At 44.1% G+C, this 18620-nt stretch overlaps 1 protein-coding gene across 3 annotated transcripts in view; it reads right to left on the bottom strand.

Annotated features, from left to right (window-relative positions):
• PHF2 (PHD finger protein 2) overlaps window positions 1-18620 on the bottom strand; it is an 82721-nt gene that overhangs the window by 9959 nt on the left and 54142 nt on the right. For all 3 annotated transcript variants that reach the window (XM_051793233.1, XM_051793232.1, XM_051793234.1), the window contains exons 6-17: window positions 15813-15999; window positions 15102-15264; window positions 13716-13803; window positions 13061-13167; window positions 11967-12058; window positions 10890-10979; window positions 9298-9669; window positions 8404-8523; window positions 7304-7422; window positions 6782-6960; window positions 6519-6592; window positions 5315-5472 (exon numbers count right to left, since the gene is read on the bottom strand). In XM_051793233.1, the coding sequence (XP_051649193.1) occupies window positions 5315-5472; window positions 6519-6592; window positions 6782-6960; window positions 7304-7422; window positions 8404-8523; window positions 9298-9669; window positions 10890-10979; window positions 11967-12058; window positions 13061-13167; window positions 13716-13803; window positions 15102-15264; window positions 15813-15999 (1749 nt within the window). The remainder of the gene's footprint in view (window positions 1-5314; window positions 5473-6518; window positions 6593-6781; window positions 6961-7303; window positions 7423-8403; window positions 8524-9297; window positions 9670-10889; window positions 10980-11966; window positions 12059-13060; window positions 13168-13715; window positions 13804-15101; window positions 15265-15812; window positions 16000-18620) is intronic.

The raw sequence follows: 18620 nt of genomic DNA, 5'->3' as shown, positions 1-18620 counted from the left end.
AGAAGCCATGAACACACAGCCCTTCCCAAGAGAATCAGCAGCACCACGTCGCTTTCTGCTACTTGAGCTTAATTTGGGCTCAGGATAGAGTAACATACAAGATATAATGGAAGTTTCTGGGCACTAAGGGCATTTATAAATAATCCTGAAAATGAGCTAAGACTGGTGTTAGCTCACAAGTCAGCAAATAGAAGAACACTAAAAAAACCTATTTAGGAAACAGCCATTTAAATTCCTCCAATATCATGCCTCCTCCTTTGTCTTCTCTCTGGTAAAGGCATATTTTGCACCATCTATAAGGAATTAACATATCTTCCTTCACTCTTTTTCCCTGAATTGTTTTTCCAAGCACTGGACTCTCAAAACACTGCAAACAGACCATCAAACATTGACCACTAAATGGGAAAATCAGAAAGGAACTGCCTTAAGCAACACAAACTTCAACAAATGAATGGTGAGATATGATCAAAACCAGTGGTTCTGAGAGTCCAACTCCAACCTGAAATGGGAGAAATATCTCAGAGAAGGAGCTGCACATGGGGCAGAGTGTTTCTCATTAGGGCATGTGCCTGGTGTGCTTCCATCAGGGGTATTTCAGCTTTCTAAGCCAAGAAAAATTTCAAGAAGACTCAGGAAGCTATTTTGAAGCTCTGGAAGAGCTGTATCCCCTTTCTGTAGCTTTAGGAATGATTTTTTAAAAAAACCCACATTTATGAAAGTAAACTATCAGAGAGTTACAATTACAGCTTAAAAACACTTTAAAAGAGCATGAGAGCAGGAATAAAGCAGCCAGAGTGGTTTTGCCCCCGCAGCCACCTCCAAACACACAGCGAGGTGGCACTAGGTGATAGCTCTGACCTGCCTCAATCCCAGCAGCCTTGTGTTCCTGTTCTCAGGCTGACAAACGCTCTTGTGGATGCACAGAGAAAGGGACACTCTAACAAACTGACTGACAGCTGTTTGTGCCTTTATCTGGCTTGTACCAGCACTAGTATGGCCAGCAGGACCAGGGCAGGGACTGTCCCCCTGTGCTGGGCAGCGCTGAGGCCACAGCTCAAAACCTGGGGTCAGTTTTGGGCCCTTCATGACAAGAAAGACCTTGAGGAGCTGGAGTGTGTCCAGAGAAGGGAATAGAGCTAGAGAAGGGTCTGGAGCACAAGTCTCATGAGGAACAGCTGAGGGAGCTCAGCCTGGAGAAAAGGAGGCTCAGGGGTGTCCATGGTACTGAGCCAGGTTTGACAAGAGCATCCTGTCCCTGACAGCAGGTGACATAGTGAGTGATGGGGACAGGAATACACCAAGTCAGCACTCAGGCTTTACCTCCTCAGTGAGGTTGGGCACAGGAACGATCCCAACACCCTGGATCATGCAGGGGATCAGGCAGGGACCTGGTGCCTCGCTCTTCACAACCACTGTCACCTCTCTCTGAGGGCTCAGCCTCTCTAGGCAGATCATCCCCTTCCTTTCATCAGTAATTACTAAGCCTTCCACCTATATCCTCATATATAGAAACTGAATTTACAATATTCCAGCAGAATATTACTGACTGAGGGGTGGCTCTGGAGAAGTCACGGTTGTTTAAAACTATGGAACTCCAATAATGCCAAGCACAACCCCAGTGTTTCCTTCCATTTTTGAATCAGACCTGGACACAACAAGTAATTCTGCTCATTTCAAGATCAGGTGACGACCAGCCCTCCAAGCTTTTGCCATATTCCATTTCAGTTCTTTCAGCCCACTCCCACACTCACAGCAGCCTTTCTGCAGGAGCTCTGTCAGTCCCTCTCCCCACTGACACATGGAGTTGAGCTGCAGCTCTCTAAAGCAGTCGAGGCAATGCCATCAGGGCATTTGAGGTGGGCAGCTGCAAATGACAGCCCAGTAGTTTACAGAACAAAATTTCCCACAATTCAGATAAGGCCATTATCACGAAAAGCCCTGAGCTGCTTCCCAAGTTAGTGCTGGGATACAGCAGCTCCAGCACTGGTCTGACAGGGTTCCATGCACAGACTGCTTGATGTGTGAGAGGAGACTCCACAGTGACCCACCTGCACGACCACTACGTGGTGTATCCAGAATATACATATATATATGTATATCCATAAATACATACATATCCCTACCCTTCATCTGCCTTACAAGTAGAGAAAGATGGGAATTGCTCCTGAGAGTCAGACATGACCACACTGGCATCATGCTGCGACTCAGTACGTTTGCATATCATGTTTCTTCCATTTTATTTTTAAAAAGCACATTATGGTCATTTAAAAAGCCGAGCCTAAATATGAAATGAAACACAGTAATTACATTTATCAGGGGCTTTTTTCAATCAAGATGCAGCACACACTGCCAAAGCCCTGTGTTTATCCCAGAGCCAGCACTGATATGACACATTCCCACTGAACTGCCCCACACAGTGCAGGAACTCAGCCGAGTCCAGTGACATGACTGTGCTTGGGAGACTTTGATTTCAGAAACCACAAAGTCTACAAATACCCTGGGTACATCATCCAGGAGTGGGGGGGCAAGCAAAGGCCTGAGTCCTTCTCTATTCTGGGAGTTTAACCCCTTGCCAGCAGCAAAACACACCCCAAGCAAGGCAGAGAATATTGGAGGACCATTTCATCAGCAGGCAATAAATGGTTGGTAGTGTGCACATGGTCAAGGAAGATTTCTTCAAATTCTTATAATAGTTCATAAATTTTCTTTTTTTTGTACCAGACTTCCACTGTGGGAGTTCTATTTTCCTGGCAACTTTATTGACAGAGTTAGACACATCTAGTTGCTTGTCAACATGTCTAATGACCTGCCAAAATGTAACTGTAAATTCGATGTAAACACTCATCCCATTATGGACCACAACACAGAATGGAAAAGGAATTCACAGGAACAGTCAAACAGACAAGTGTTAATGTGATCATTTCTTTTGAAGTGTGGGAGCAGAGTTGGGGTCAAATCTGAAGAGATGGGGAAAATCCAGAACCACTGATCCAGTTGAATTAAGACAACAAAAACTACTTGATTTCCTGGGAGCTGCAGACACATGGACACCTCTCCCCATGCCCTCCATGACAGATGTTTGGTCAACCTCTCCTTGCTATGGAAAGGGAAGCAACACAGGAAAACCAGGACTAGAGAGAGATGAGATCTTGTCCCTAGAAATAGCAGCCTTGTCAAGACAAGACTTCTGAGGGGATGAAGTGACTGTGTGACTTGATTTTAAAATCAAGCCTTTTTCACCCCCATTAGAGATGGAAAGAGAAATCAGAGGAGACTCTGTGGCCCATTTCTGCTCAGCACAGGGATGGGGATCCCTGTCCCTGCTTTGCAACCAGTAATGAACCCTAAATGGTGATGCCCAAAGGCCAGAGTGTCTCGACAGAGCTGCCTGGTTCTGTACAGCCAATGCACCCTGCATGAAGCCAGGCCATATCATAGTTTTTAACCTCTTGCAACCATCTGAGGACACAATTTTCTAGTAACTTGAGAAGATGGTTTTAGTTCAGCAATGTTCCCTTCTCTAGATTTCTCTGCAGCTTTGTCACCACGTTGCAACCTTAACAAATTCCATTCTCTCTCTCAACATCAAAAAAATGATTTTTTTTTTAAATCCCTGATAATATTTTCTTCTATTGTAATTTTCCCTTGGTAACTTATTCCACATGTTCCCCTTTGACCACGAGGCATAGCTTTTGGAATTCTCAGTTATGACTTTTAACTTTCCCAGGCTTAGATAATATCTTCCTCTCTGGAGGGATCTCCTCATTCCACTTTGACAGATCCTTTTCAATTTGCAGGCTGCACCTTTCCTGGGTCACAGGCCCCCAACACCCAGCAAGGGCAAAGGACAGCACCAGGCTCTCTGTCCAGTTTGTTCTCAACTCTCAGGTCAATCCTAAAGCTACTTCTACCTCTTACACAGCTTCTGTGGCTTTGTATAACCAAGGTAGACCAAGAGAAAGGAGGGAGGAAAATTATGCTGTTGGTTCCAGCGGTCAGCAAGGAAACCCAACACATCCCACCTGCCTGGGGAAGGTGGTTTTCAAGGTGAAGATGGAACTGGCTTATTAAAAAGCCAATCACAAATAGCCTTCCACATGTGTCACATAATTTCCCACATCAGACTTGTTACTCTCACCCTTCGGAGGTTTATTCCTTGCTTTGCACAAATTTAGAATCTAGAAACTTCTGCCAGCAGCCCACAGCTTCCAAAAGTACCAAGGCTGTGGCTCCTGGGGAGCAGTGGGAAGTGCTTGGCTGAAAACCTCTGCTTTTCTACAGATGGAGGACAAACCATTCCCTCCAGGCTGCAGCAGCAAGGATGTCCTTGTGAGCAGAGGACGAGGGAGCACCGGGCACCGGCGCAGCAGCTCCTGCAGTTCTGTGCATGGAAGCCACAACTCAGCTGATGTTCCCAAAACCCCTTCCTCATGGATTTGTTCCTAGGGTTTGAGTTAAGCAAGATACTTCAATATGTGAACAGTCCCACTAACTTCTCTCCAAACAACACTATGTTCTGTTACCAGCTGTCTGCTGATGGTTTGAGATCAGAGCTGGGCTGGGAAGGGTGGAGGCAATGACCCCACACATCTGGTTTGAGATGGACCCAGACACACCCCTTGCTCCAGACAGTCCTGAATGCAGGATTTGAGCCTAGCCTAGACCTGTTTTCCATTTCTTTTCACCACTCACTGTCTGGATTACTGGATGATCTAGTGCTGTACCTTATTGACCACATCCCAAAACATCCAGCTTCAGTTCCCACATTCACCTACATAAGTAGATCCCACATAAGACACAGCTAAGCCCAGGCAAATATTTCCATTTCAGAAATAGAAGTACCCATGAAAGAGTTTACTTTTTTCCCCAAGCCATATTTTTTGGTGGGGAGAAGAATGATGACCAGGGATAGGAGAGAGGGTAGATTCCTATTTCCTTCTTGCAAACATTTGATATTCAGGGCACCTTACAATGCCTTATGGAAGGAATGTTGGTCATTTAGATTACTTTATCACAATCTCACTACATTAAAAACCATAATTCATGCCCTCAAGCTGCAGTCACTGAGCTCTCTCCTCCTTTTGAATGATTTTTATCTATTACAGTATTATTGCTGAAAGTGATGTCAAATCCTCCATTTGTTTAAATTATACCCCAAAAATCTTTCCCACCTCCAGATCATAGGACAAAGGAAGAATTTGCTTACTGGAGAAAAAGCAGTTGCCAAGCTGCACAATTCATTCTCTCTCACACACAGCCACAAAAGAGCAGTTTTGTTCCCAGGTAAGAGGGAAAAGCCTCCCTTGGTGCGTACCTGTTGGTGTTATACTCTAAACCCCCAACTTCCTTGCTTGCCTGCAAAAGATCAAGAATTCCTGCTGAACTTCCACTCTCTTTCTTTACTTTGGAATTACGTCCCGGCTTTGCCTCGGTGTCAATGTGAAGCAAATCTTCATCTGACGAGTCCTCGCTCTGCAAAAACAAGGGAAAGGCTCAAAAAAGGTGGAAACTCACTGAGTTACTCAACAAGAACAGCACAGTGATTCCTGCAGCCTGCTGCTCCTCCAAGGACACAGGACTAGCCTTTGGAATTTGCTTTCATTAAAGATAAAAAGAACAAAACCAGGTGCATGGTAAAAATCCATTTCCTTGCAGTCTGTAGGCATGGTGGGTTTTTCTTTCCTCTCCCAAAGCTCTGAGATCTGATCCTGCTCATGGGATCAGACCACTCTAACAGTGGTGTTTCCAGGTGCTGCTTTAATTTCCCAGCCCCTGCTCCAGTTCTTCAGACCATGACCCCTCCAGGAAAGGAAGGGACTGTGTGGCCATGGCTCTGCCAGCCCAGATGTGCAGCAGGGCACAGATCTGCACCTGGCAAGACTGCCAACACTGACAATCCAGACATGGGGACAGACCCACATCTGCCATCCCACTGCAGGAGACTGGGAAATCAGACAGCAGAATGGCACAGATCCATAGGAACAGGGGCCACGTGGGGTCATGGAAGGGAGCTTCCTACACCTGACCATCTCCCTGGGGCTGGGATTTCTGTGCACTGTAGCCTACAGTCTAATAAAATGACTCTTTTCCCCTCCCTGCCCTGTTTTCAGGCTGCTGAGGTGCCAGCCCTTATTGCTTGGAGTGCCAGCCTGTTCTCTCCAGGGACTCCCTCCTTCAGCTCCCGCACAGGGAGATACCACCAGCCTCCAGACATCAGCTCCTGACTCAGCCAAGGAGGTCTGCAATTCCTCCTGAACATCCCAGAGACAAACCAGGGTGCAGAGAATTTCTTAGTACTTAAAACCAAACATTTTGGTCAACTCTGGTTCTGTCTTAACAAACTATTTTCTTTTTCTGACTTATTCAGATATTATAATATGAACTTGTACTGATCACAGCAAACAAACACTTTAATTGCTGCATCACAGGTACAGAATCACAGAAGGGTTTGGGCTGGAAGGGACCTTAAAGATCCTCTCGTTCAAGTGGGACTTTGTGAAGGAACAATATCATCATACCTTGTATGGTACCGACTCCACCTTTGGCTTCTTAACAGGAGTGTGCTGCAGGGTGTCTTTTTTATCTGATAAAACTGAATGAATAAAAAGAAACACAGAGTCATGGTTCTTTTCCCTCCAAAAACCAGCCCTCCTATGCCCTTACATTTGACTGACAGGTAAAATATGGCTTTCTTTACTATAAATCACATGCTGATTGTTGTGGACAATCACCACCTAAGACTTTGTTGAGCAGATAAAGACAAACCAGGAAATATTCTTACAGGGCAGTTCTCTTTTTGAAGTGTTTTTCTTCCTTCTGATTGGAAACTCATCAATTTTTAGTTCACCATCATCTGACACATATTCATATTCATCCCGTACAGGTTTGGCTTTGTCTTCCTTAAAATTCTGCAGTGACCCAAACACACTAGTATTCAGCTGGGTTTTGACTCCCTTTGAACTGAAATGAAAAGAAAAATTACAAATCAGTAACAACACTGAGTAGAAAACAGCTTGTGACTTGACAGAGAGGAAGACAATGAGTATCTCTATGCAGAAATCTCAGTCAACTTGATACTTTCAGGGGTGCCAAAGCAATTAGAATAATTTTACAAACACGTTTCTGAACCTACAATTTATATCTCAAAACAGGATGTTGACTAAAGCACTAGAAGAACTTTTTGTGATAGTGTATTTTCTAAATTGACCAGAAAGGCAGATTTTCATCTTCTTGTAAAAAAATATAAATAATGACTTTTCAATCTGTTTTTTTAGTTGATGTGCGTTGTCATATTTTTACTTACCCAAGCAACTTCTTATTAGAGAAAGAGAATGTAAATTTGTTGTCCTTATTTCCTGATAAAGGTGTCTTTTCTGATTTGTGTTCCTCTTCCATTTTTAGAAGTGAATCAGGTTTACTGTTCTGAAAGGCAAACGATGCAAAACAAAACAATTAAACCAGTTAAATATCATGTCATTTATGTTGTAGATTCACAGGTATCTTCAGAGAGTCTATTCATCTACAGACAGAGTAAAAGAGGATTGCAAAATCATAGAATCACAGACTGGTTTGGGTTGGAAGGGACTTTAAAGCCCATCTCATTCCACCCCCTGCCATGGGCATGGACACCTTCCACTAGCCCAGGTTGCTCCAAGCCCCGTCCAGCCTGGCCTTGGACACTTCCAGGGCTGGGGCAGCCACAGCTCCTCTGGGCACCCTGTGCCAGGGCCTCCCCACCCTCACAGGGAAGGATTCCATCCCTATGTCCAAATAAGGTCCCCCAAATGTGGTGAGTAACAGAGGATTTTGTAACAGGGGAATTTGTTTGCACTTTTGTCATTAGAATTTCACAACAAACATCTGTTTCAGTGAGAGACCCTGAGCTCACCTTATTTAATTGCCCCTGCAGACAAAATGTGCTGTTCTAGGAGTGAATTTCACTGACCCTCCATTAGCCCTCCAGGAAGGTAAGCTTTTAAGTCCATGTGGCATAATTCAGATTTCATTAACTTTAATTTCATGCCATTAAAATTAGTTACTGAGTATAAATTATTAGTTAATTATTGATTAGTTATTGATTTCTCTGCAACTACTCCAGACTTAAAGCAGTAGGACTGTGTTCCAGGAAGGATCACAAAAGGGATCAGTACTGAACATCTCACTGTTAACAGTTTGGTGTCACCATGGATAAGATGGATAATTCAGCACATGCTATCCAAGAATTCATCCACACACATCCCCTTCCTTAATCAGTGACTGATTCTTTTCTGCTTAATTTTTTTCTTTGAAAACTCAAAATTGGTGTCTTGTTCTCTCTGCTTAGGCAGAGCCATGAACGATTCTCCACCCTCAGCTTGTCATTATGTGGCAGAACCAGCAGCAGAATTTAACAGGAGGTGTTACCTTATATTTCCATTTGGCTTCTGTTTTGCTTTTATTTTGCTCTCGGACTTCAAATTTCTCCACCTCATTCTGCTTGCTTGCAGATTCCTTATTGGGAACACTTAAAACATTCTTTGCAGCCTGGGGAATAAAAGTCAGGAAAAAGTCCTTTTAATGAGGATGCAGTGCTGCATGTGAGAAACACAGGCTTTATCTGGAATATAACACAATATATTTTTGAAAACTCCTATTTATTCTTTTGGAACCCAAAACTGAAGTTCAGTCAAATATTGCTGCTTCAGAACTTGCAGAAGACCAGCTGCTCTTCTCCTCAATACACCAACACACTCATCTCCCTGCCTGCTGCTCCATGACAGGCACCACAAACTGCACACAAACTGCTAAAAGTTCAGAAGTGCTTTAGGAAAGATTTAGGGGTATTTCTTTATAAACAGCAATTCTGACATTCCTCTGTCAGTGTCTCAATGGCCCCTCCTGAAGCCAACAGCAAAATTCATGCTGAATTAAAAGGTTTCAGAATTCAAGGACATCACAAAGAAACTTGTCCTGCAAAAGTGGAAGAAAACTATTGTTCTGTCTCCAGTCACTCCTTCTAGAGTGAAATCTCAAGTAAATTTGATGCTTTAGAAACAAGTTCTGTCATCATTGATACCTTTTGATATAAATGGGTTTCTGGGAGGCTCCATATCAAAGAATAACCAAGCAAACAGTCAAATTAAATCCAAGAGTTGGGTAAAAGAAGGGCAATGAACCAGCAGTTACAAATCTTTCCTTCTCATCAGCAGAGCCAGGGTTTCACACTGTGTCACACAGATTACCTTTTACACGAGACCTAAGGAGTGATTTTATCCCTATGATGGCAGGAGAAGGGGGAGAGGTTACAACATGACCCACCTTCCCCTTCTTTGGCGTCTCGATCTTGGTCAGAGCCTCCTTGGTGTGTGCCTCCAGCAAGTCGAGGTTGGGGATGGCTGGTGGGGGACTCTCCTTTGCCTTCTTTCCTTTCTTTTTGCCTTCTCCCTTCACTTTCGGTGTTTTGGGAGGCTTCGGGGGCTTGGGGGGCTTGGGAGGTTTGGGGGGTTTGGATGGCTTGAGTTGTTTGGGGGTTTTCACAGTTTTGGGAGTCTTTTTTTTAGGGGGCTTTTCTGCGGGAGGGGGCGGAGGCGTCACTTGGACAGGTGAAGGTGCCTCCTCCTTCTCCACAGGACAGGTCTCCTCGGTGGTGGTGTTGGCACTCATGTCTGCTTTGCTGGCTTTCGAAGCGTTCTGCAGTTTGGCACAAAACAGAAGGTGTTCACACCCACCTGTGAATATCATGGTTGATATTCACCTACACCCTCCCTTCCATGGGGAAACAAACCCCAAAGATCCCCAAAGATTTGCTGGAGGGTGATCTGCATCACAGGCCAGTCTGGCCGGGGAATGAAGATCCCACCAAAGGCCACAATAAGGCTCTGCTCACCAATTCCCACTCCCACGTCCCTCAAGCACAAGTCTGGCCTGGAGAAACTCTAGAGGCTGGGTAGGGCATGTAGGTCCCTCAGGTGGGACGGTTAAATGGACTGTCCACACAAACAGATGGATGAAAGGAACACTCTTCTGCTTAAAATGCTGATCAGCTTGAGCACAAACGCTTTCCACTTAATTCTGATACGATAAATGTAGCAGAATCACATTTCATGCCCCCTGGGGAAAATTAGCAGTAAAATAGCTGCCCAATTAAAATTAACACTGACTAATTAAAAAGAAATTATTTTCTGCTTAACTTGCCGTTCTGACAATCAGCAAACTTAAATACTACATCAAAGAGGATCAAAGGACATGACAGATTTCAGTTTTGAGGTCTTTGGATGTCGTTTAGAAAGGGGGTGGAATGTAACACAATGTCTTCTCAAAGGAACTGAACCAGCTACTGTCACCTTGGGGGATATGGTACCACACTCAGTGGATGATCCTCCCATGCAACCTCCTTTATTGGGGTTTTTTTGGGGTTGTTGGGTTTTTTTGGGCAGTGTAATAATTATAATCTCATTTGCTATAGCTACTCTGCCCCAAGAGCAAGGCTTCCCACTGGGACAAGGCACAGGATCATAGTTCCAAGCTCAGCCAATGTCATGGACAAGAGTGTTAAGCACAAGAAAAAGCAGATGTTACATGGAGAGCGTGGTCATGAAGATGGCAACAGTGTTCTTTGAGTTCTATCCTGTTTTGAGGGGAGAAGAAGCTAAAGTGAAACAGAAAAATAAGGCTGGAGAGGGGAGTGTGGCCAGTCCAGCCAGGACCAGGTGGAGGAGAAAGGGTGCAGGACAGGCAGACACAGCATAAAGCTGAGGAAAAGCAAAGAAGAGCCCAGAACATGGCAAGGCAGCCACAGACAAGAGTCCTGAGCAGAGTTCTTTTAATGGAGAGAGTGGGAAACATTTATTTAAATACATCCATTTTTCAGCCTAGACATATATAGTTAATATTATGAAAACAGCACAAACCTCACTTAATCTTATTTCTTTGGCAAGGTCCTTGATGAGTTGTGCTGGTTTGAAGTTTTCTGGTAGTTCATCTTCATGCTCTGCTAAAGCCTAAAACACAACAAAGCCAGACTGCTGTTTCTGTGCGTGTTTTTTTCAAAAATAGAAAAAAAACCCTCTTGAAGTGACTCGACCAAATTTTTCCTATGTGCTGAAATCAATCTTGACTGCATTAGACATTCAAATAAGGAAAAAATATACTTTTTTCCCCTTCTAGATGTTATTGTAACAAGTTGTCCTGAGAGAACAACAAAGTCAATCATCTTTTTTCAGATATTACTGCTTTTTCACAGCTGCAGCATCATTTTGCTCACCCTCTTACATGAGATTCTGAGAGAAATTCCTTTTCTACATTCACCAAGACACACTGTCTCAGGCTGGTGTCCTCAGTGAGTACAGGCAGGTTCTGTGTCAGCAGAGGGTTCTGGGGGCTCTGGGAGCACTGACATCCTCTGCACTCTCATGTGTGTTACCACAGTCAAAGTCCAACTTTGGCCAATTCCCCTGTCCATGTTTAGTGATGGAACAGGCTAAATCCTGCAGCTGAGTCCCCCAAAATTTAGGAGCCATGCAAACAAGAATAACACTTCTGAAATAGCTGTAGCAGGAAATTGAGGCTTCAAATCCCCTTAAGCCTTGTCTCCAAGCAGTGTGTATTCCCTGGCTGGATCAAGGTGTTGGGTTTGCAGGAACTGGGCACCTTGTGCCCACAGAAGAGCAGGTGTTGTTCCAGCCCTCACTGCACAAACCCTCTGTTGAGCTGCTGTGGCACAGGGAGATGCTTGGAATCAAGGAGAACATTCATTCACTGTCCCTTTGGCAACTTTTTTAGAACTCTGGTGGTACCACTTTTCCTGCCCACTCCTCGTGTGGCATCATGACATCCCAGCTAGCACCTGCCTTCCCGTTCTCCCAGTTCCTTCTCTTTGGCATCTCAGAATTGGATGTTTTGCTCTGGAGATGTTACTTGTTCTAGCATTTCCTCTCTGCCCCAGCAACTAACAAACACCCAATATTAACCCAGGCTGCTTCTCCTACCTGTTTTTTAGTCCATGACCTGAAAGCACCGTTGAGAATCTTTGCTCCTTGGAGTAGATGAGCAGGAGGTTGCTGTCCAGCTTTATGCAAACCTAAGCAGAGGAAAAACCCAATGTCATTCAACAACTGACAGTTTACAGGAAGTCTTTAATTTGGAAAAGTTTAACTGGAAAAGTTAAAGTTAACTCTTGGAGAGTTGGTCCCCACAATTCAATCCCTATTGTAACTTGATGGTAATAAGGAGTATATTTACTGTGTCACAGATCCAGCTCAGCCTTCCTACACTGTGCTCCTGTCAGCTCTGTCTACACCAGCAATCCTTTGGCTCCTTTCTCGGTCCCATACTCATCCCTAACTTCTAGGGCCACTCATCCAGGCTGTGGGAATAAAAAGGCACCATCAGTGGCTCTTTGATTCTAACTGAATTCTGAAAAGCAGCCTGTGGATTAATTAGACAAATTTTCCTCTTTATAGAAGGATCTGATGGATATCTCTGGACACATCCTATAGTAAGAGAAATAGAGGCAAAGAGCAAAGCAAGCCCGAATCTGTAAAGAACATTTACACATGGATGTTTGGATCAACTCTGCAGGAATCAAATTTGAAAGAGCTGGAACTTCACAGGAAACTTGGCTTTAATTCCCAATGCTCCTGCTGGCCACATGCCTGATGCTCCTGTGGCCCTGTGTCCATGAGACCTGCCCATACCTTCAACCAGGATCAGCAGGATGAAGGGAGAAAGGAGGGCTCACAGAGCCCATAGCTCATTCAGTTAAAACAGGGAATGAATCCAGACTCACAGGTAACTCAAAATAAAATAACAGCATTATTTTATAAAGCAGAATAAACCTTCTCATAGGCACAAGTAAGAGGAACAGCTCAGGTCTTTCCCAGAGCCCATGGCAGGATGTTCAGGGGTGAGCTGGACCAGAGCAGCACGTTCTGCTGGTATGTTCAAAGTAGTTTTCAAACATTAACAAGACCAGTTTTGGCCACCTGTTCATCCTTTATGTGGACATCACCATATATGAGGGGTAACTGTTCTCAGACCCCAAAGCTGAGCCATCGAGGCAGGCAAGGAAATGCAGTTTTACCTTTGAATTTCTCTAGTAGATGCCTCCCCATGTACCAACACGCTGTTTCAAAGTTTGGAAACTGGGTCAGACTGACAATTTTCAACCGTCTTTCTACTTCATATGCCCTGCAAGAGAAAGCCACAGGAACTTAGAGCATCACAGGGCATGAGTGTGTCACAAAAGCCCCAGGGTCACTTTGCAGCCTCTTTGTGCTGCTGCCATGTAGTCTGGCATCAGGCCAAAAGCAGAATATAACAACAGCACCACTAAAAAAAACAAGGTGATACAGATGTATGATAGTTTTATTGCATTATTTGCCCAGAATCAATAAAGAACTACTTGTACTGTCTTGCACCGAGCAAAGAGTCCAGCTGAATGGGTGGGGGCTTATCCAGCACTGAATGGTAGGTGCCAGGGTAAAACTCCTGGCAGTTTGTAGCAGTTCTTCCTTCAGGACATGGCCACACCAACCCAGGCACCTCACATATCCTCCTGTGCATTGTGCAACAGGCGTAAGGGCAGCTGAGAACAACTCAGCGTGAGAGAACATGGTCAGAGGGCACAGAGGGGGGTACACCACCCAAAACTGCCCAACAGAGCTACACCAGCCTTACTGCCAATGATTTATTATTACTGAGCCTCTACACAACTTCAGATTTTAATGCCAGATTACCTCATCTGCATTTCAACGCTTAGACTGTGTAGAAAATGTCCTGCAAAGGCCAGGCAGTCTACAGGTGTTAGAGTTGCATAAATCCAACCTAAAAGAGAAAGACAAGAGTCCTCAGGATAAAAACTGGAACAGCAGTAGTACAGACTTTAATCACAACATGATGTTTATACTTTACTGAGCAGCTTCCTCCCTAGGTACCAGTACAGCTCTCCAGTCCACCCCAGAACCACACACTCCTTGAACAAGTGGCCCCTTGTTTATTTTGCTGCATAATGGCAGCTGCTTTCCCATCTCCATGAAAACCTGTGACACGTACTTTTATCACAGTGTCAGAACCAGGTGTTTTCCAAACATGTATTTTCATACAAAAATCTACTCGAGTTAGGGAATCTCTATAAATTGCTCTGTGTTTGTTCCACCATCTGCTCCACAGATGGTGATGAGAGAAACACCTACTTTCCACTTCTTACACTCGAGGTAAAATTCAAGTGTGTAAACATTCTGTGCAAGAATATACTCACACACAGAAAAATGTCACTACTGTCTGCTGCCTCCTGAGCACTGGCACCAGTTACTGCCACTGCCTGCTCTCAGACTGTGGCTCGAGGAGGGCTCTGCATCATTTACATGCACGTAGAGGGAGAGAAGATCCCTGTCCCAAAGAGATTACAGTTTCAGCAGGTAACAGGGAGGGCTGGAAACAGCAATGCAAATGAGGAAATTGTTGTTCAATAGTTAGAAGAAGGTGAGGGAGAAGGGCTGGAGCACAACTGTGTTCACTTCAAACCCTGCACTGTTTTGTGATCAACTCCCTGTCCTTATAGAGATCCTCCCAGGAACCAAGAAAAACGAAATCCACTATCCCTAATACCCAAAGAAAGCCTGAGTCTATTAAATAACCCATAAAAATCTGTAACACCGAGGTCTTTGGCCTAGTGTGCAGCCATAAGGGCACGCTCACACTCATGCAGGTACCTGCATTTCCTGAGTGTCTCAGGGGATTAATGTCTGTGACAAGGATTTTGTGTCATGGTCAGAATAGAAATTCATTAAACATAAATTCTGTGTTAGGTGTCAGAAAGCACCAATGTCATGGTGGATACAGAAGGAGAATTCAGGAGTTACTGCAACCCAGCTAGACCACGGGTGGAACACTCTGCCTACTAGTGGTATGTAAAAAAGGCTGCTAAAATTTTAATAGAAAGCAGGAAAAGGTCTGATTTTTTCTTTTTTGACTGTTATGCTTGTAAGCACATGAAATCAAACTTCTATTGAGAATTAGACTTTAGACTTTGTCAGAGAAAGCTGTCAAATCCCACCCCTCTGGCATTTTGGATGTGCTCCTCTGAACAGAGGAGGGAAGCCCACCTGCCCCAGCCTGCTCACCTGATGGGATGAAGAGTGTCTGGCCTTGTTTAACGGTGCATTTGTAACATTTATCCACTTGGTCTGCAAAAAACATCTCACTGTGGTTTGCTGCTGACTGCCAGCGTTCATACAGAGAAATATTTGCAGGGGCTGGTTTGATGAGATAAAATATCTTTTCTCCCTGAATTAGAAAATATAAAATTAGCAATGAGTAGCCAAACCAAACAACACTGCAGTGGCACAGACACACACACACTCCAATATTTATCTAGATGTACAGATAACATTGTCTATTTTAGCCCTGTTTAAATAAAATTAACTAGTGAGCTTTGTACAGAGGGGCTGAAATAATTAAAGCACCAGCTGACCACATCTGCTCAGATTTGTGGGAGTGATGTTTACAGCACCAGGTTCCATCACCGTGCAAAAGCAGGACGTGGTACCTTTAAGGCCTTGGGTGATGTATGTGCAGAAGGCACTAAACAAATATTAAAATTCTAATAGAGTGAAAATACACAGAGGATTTGGATTTCCATGCTCCAAGTGCTTCCTCACTCAGGAGATCCAGTACTGCTGGGAGCGAACCCACTTACAGCAGATAAGGCTCAGATACGACAGAGCCATGGAGAAATAAACCTGAGAGCTGAATTTCAAGAGAATTTCATGCTGGTTCTTTGTGTGTAAAACTTAGTTTTTTACAAGATCCACCTGACACCCAGGAGCCCTCACCTTGAGCACGTGGTACCAGGCAGAGGCTCCACCAGAGTCTATGTGGAAGTCGGTGTAACTGTCCTTCACACAGATCAGGCAGTACTTGGTCACTTTGGGTTTAGCCAGCAGAGCATCATCAGGCCAATAGTTTTCCACCCAGGACAGCTTCTTTACAATGTCAGGAGGCTCTACAAAACTGGACATCCTTACAGAGAGAACGGAGAACAGACAGGCAGCTTTTTAAAACAGAGCTCAAGGACCCCGGTACGACGAGAGGCGAGTGTGACAATACTTGCATGGCAAACTGAAGCAGCTCCTCTTGTGGCAGTGGAACTGCTCTTCATTCAGAAAATTTGGGAAAACTGTTTACAGACAGAGATTTAAGGTTTTTTTAAGTATCATGACTTAACAATAATCCTTTGCCTTCTTTCAGCAGCATCGTCTCTGATCAAATATATGCTGTTTGCATTTCTCCAGCCCCTGCCTCTTGCTATGCAGGCTCAGGTATCACCAGATCTGCTATCACAGTCACCTTCCCAGCCCCCTTCTGAAGAGAAAGTGAAACGTGTGCACTTTGACATAAATCATCTGGTAAACCTTAAAAACTTGAAAGTTAAGCTTAATATTAATAATCCAAATAACAACAACATTAATGCTTATGGATAAATAAGTCTTGTTCTAATGCTGAAAATCAGTGATCTTATTTAGATTGACTAAATTACATTAAAAGCTCAGAAGGAGGAAAATGCCTAATTTGGGTTGATAACGTGAATATATTTAAAAGATAACATATATATTTCTATAATTTCTATAATTTCTACAAATAAATCTATTTATTTACACTAAGCATATACTCGCATATGTATCTAAAATTTATACAAATTATCTTCATTTACATTGAACATATGTTCATACTCTATTTATTTATTTATATAATTCATATACTATGTGACAAATATCATACACTATAATCATAGCTAAGACAATGCAGTGGCATGATAACCAGGTATTAGGTGTTTCATCCCAGAATGTGCTAAATTTTAGATTTATATAGTCCAAAATTTGGGCTAATAGTTGTGGGAGGGGGAGATTCACTGCTGGATCATGTCAGTAAGGATATTTCCACTTCAAACCCAAACTAAATGCTCCCACATGTCATTTGTGCTCAGTGTCAAACCCTGATGACAACAGCTCCATTTCCATGGCAGGGTAGATGGAGCAGTGCATTCAATTAAACTGTCACTGTCTATGCTAAGAAATAAAATATTTGCTATTAATGTCTAAATTAGCAGTGTATGAGCGACAGCTCCAGCAGTCCTTCAGGACAAAAGACATCCTGTTATTTGAGGATAATGGCAGAAAGCTGAAAAAAATCTCTGCTGAAGATCCTGGTGATCTCTGAAGCCTGTAATGAGTAGAGCTGCTCTCTGCAGCAATGGGTGTGCACCACTAAATCCCAGCTACACGGCTCAGGGGAATAGCTGGAAAAATGAGCTTGTCATTATCCACCAGCCTTCTTTTTCAAGTCTTCTCACTGAAACAGATTGCTCCCCAAAACAACCATTCTTCATTTTTCTGTTGGCATTCATCATCATCTGTGTAGTGTGTTTGTATGTAAAGGGATCTTCTCCTTCTCTGGTGCTTCCCTTCTGGAAGCATCAGCTACCCCAAAAGGACTACAGGACCTGTAAAACTCGCAGCTGTTTGACATCCAGTACTTTACAGATGCACCTGCCCACTCCTGGGATGAAGGTGCTGAGCACAGCGACGGAGAGCCCGGAGCAGGGACCTCAACTCTCAGGCACTGACACCAGCTAATGATCACAGAATCACAGAATCATGGAAGGGTTTGGGTTGGAAGGAACCTTAAAGATCATCTCATTCCCATTTAGTCCATGGTCGGGACACCTTCCACTATACCAGGTTGCACCAAGCCTCGTCCAACCTGAAATTAGACACTTCCAGGGACGGGGCAGCCACAGCTTCTCTGGGCAACCTGTGCCAGGGCCTCCCCACCCTCAGAGGGAGGAATTTCTTCCCAATATCTAATCTAGGTGATCTGCACCATGACCCTCAACCTGCCCTCGGGCAGTCAGCACCACCCTGACTCTGAGCTGCTGTCAGGCAGATCACAGGTTATCTGGCCAAAGCACTGAAACCAGAACTATAACCCATGCTGTAGCATTACAAAGATACAACAAAATTTCAAAGTTACTATCCTTAAAAGGACACCCAGTGACATGTAACACTACACCTAAAGCCACACTTCATCTACTTACCCCCTCTCTGCTACTCTGCATGGAAGATTTTAGTAAGCAATGCATGATGCACTCACACCTAGTGGGATGCTCACTGCTGTACAGCACACTTCAAAAAAGAACGTGCCAAGGAGATCAAGATCACCTTAAGCTGGAGAAGGTGTTGCCTTACATCCATCAGGGTTCCCATCTCACCAGAAAAACAGCACAGAATATTAAAAATTAAGGCCCCTTGTGTCTGTGTTCTCCCACAGAGAGCATTATCACACCTCTGTGGTCACCCTGTCCTTCTTGCTTTGGTCTTAATGGTGTTTATCACATTGCACCCAAGTACCTAAGATCATACTTGGAACAGAGGACATCATCATCCCCCACTTGGACAAGGCAGAGAATTCCCTCCTGGAGCATCAAGTTATGTCTGAGCAAACAGCTGCACTGGATGAACTGTGCCTGTACTACTGGAGCTGAAATAAAGCTGGAAGGTGCCCAAATGTCCTGTTGTGACACATGGCTGCTGATGACACATGAATGCTGGTGACACAGGGCTGAGCTGCCATCACTGGTACCC

The sequence above is a fragment of the Manacus candei genome, unplaced genomic scaffold (assembly GCF_025592945.1).
Source record: "Manacus candei isolate 608988 ecotype Guabito, Panama unplaced genomic scaffold, ASM2559294v1 h1tg000036l, whole genome shotgun sequence".
Taxonomy (NCBI): Eukaryota; Metazoa; Chordata; class Aves; order Passeriformes; family Pipridae; genus Manacus; species Manacus candei.
The sequence above is the reverse complement of the archived record's forward strand: the minus strand, read 5'-3'. Positions and strand labels throughout refer to the sequence as shown.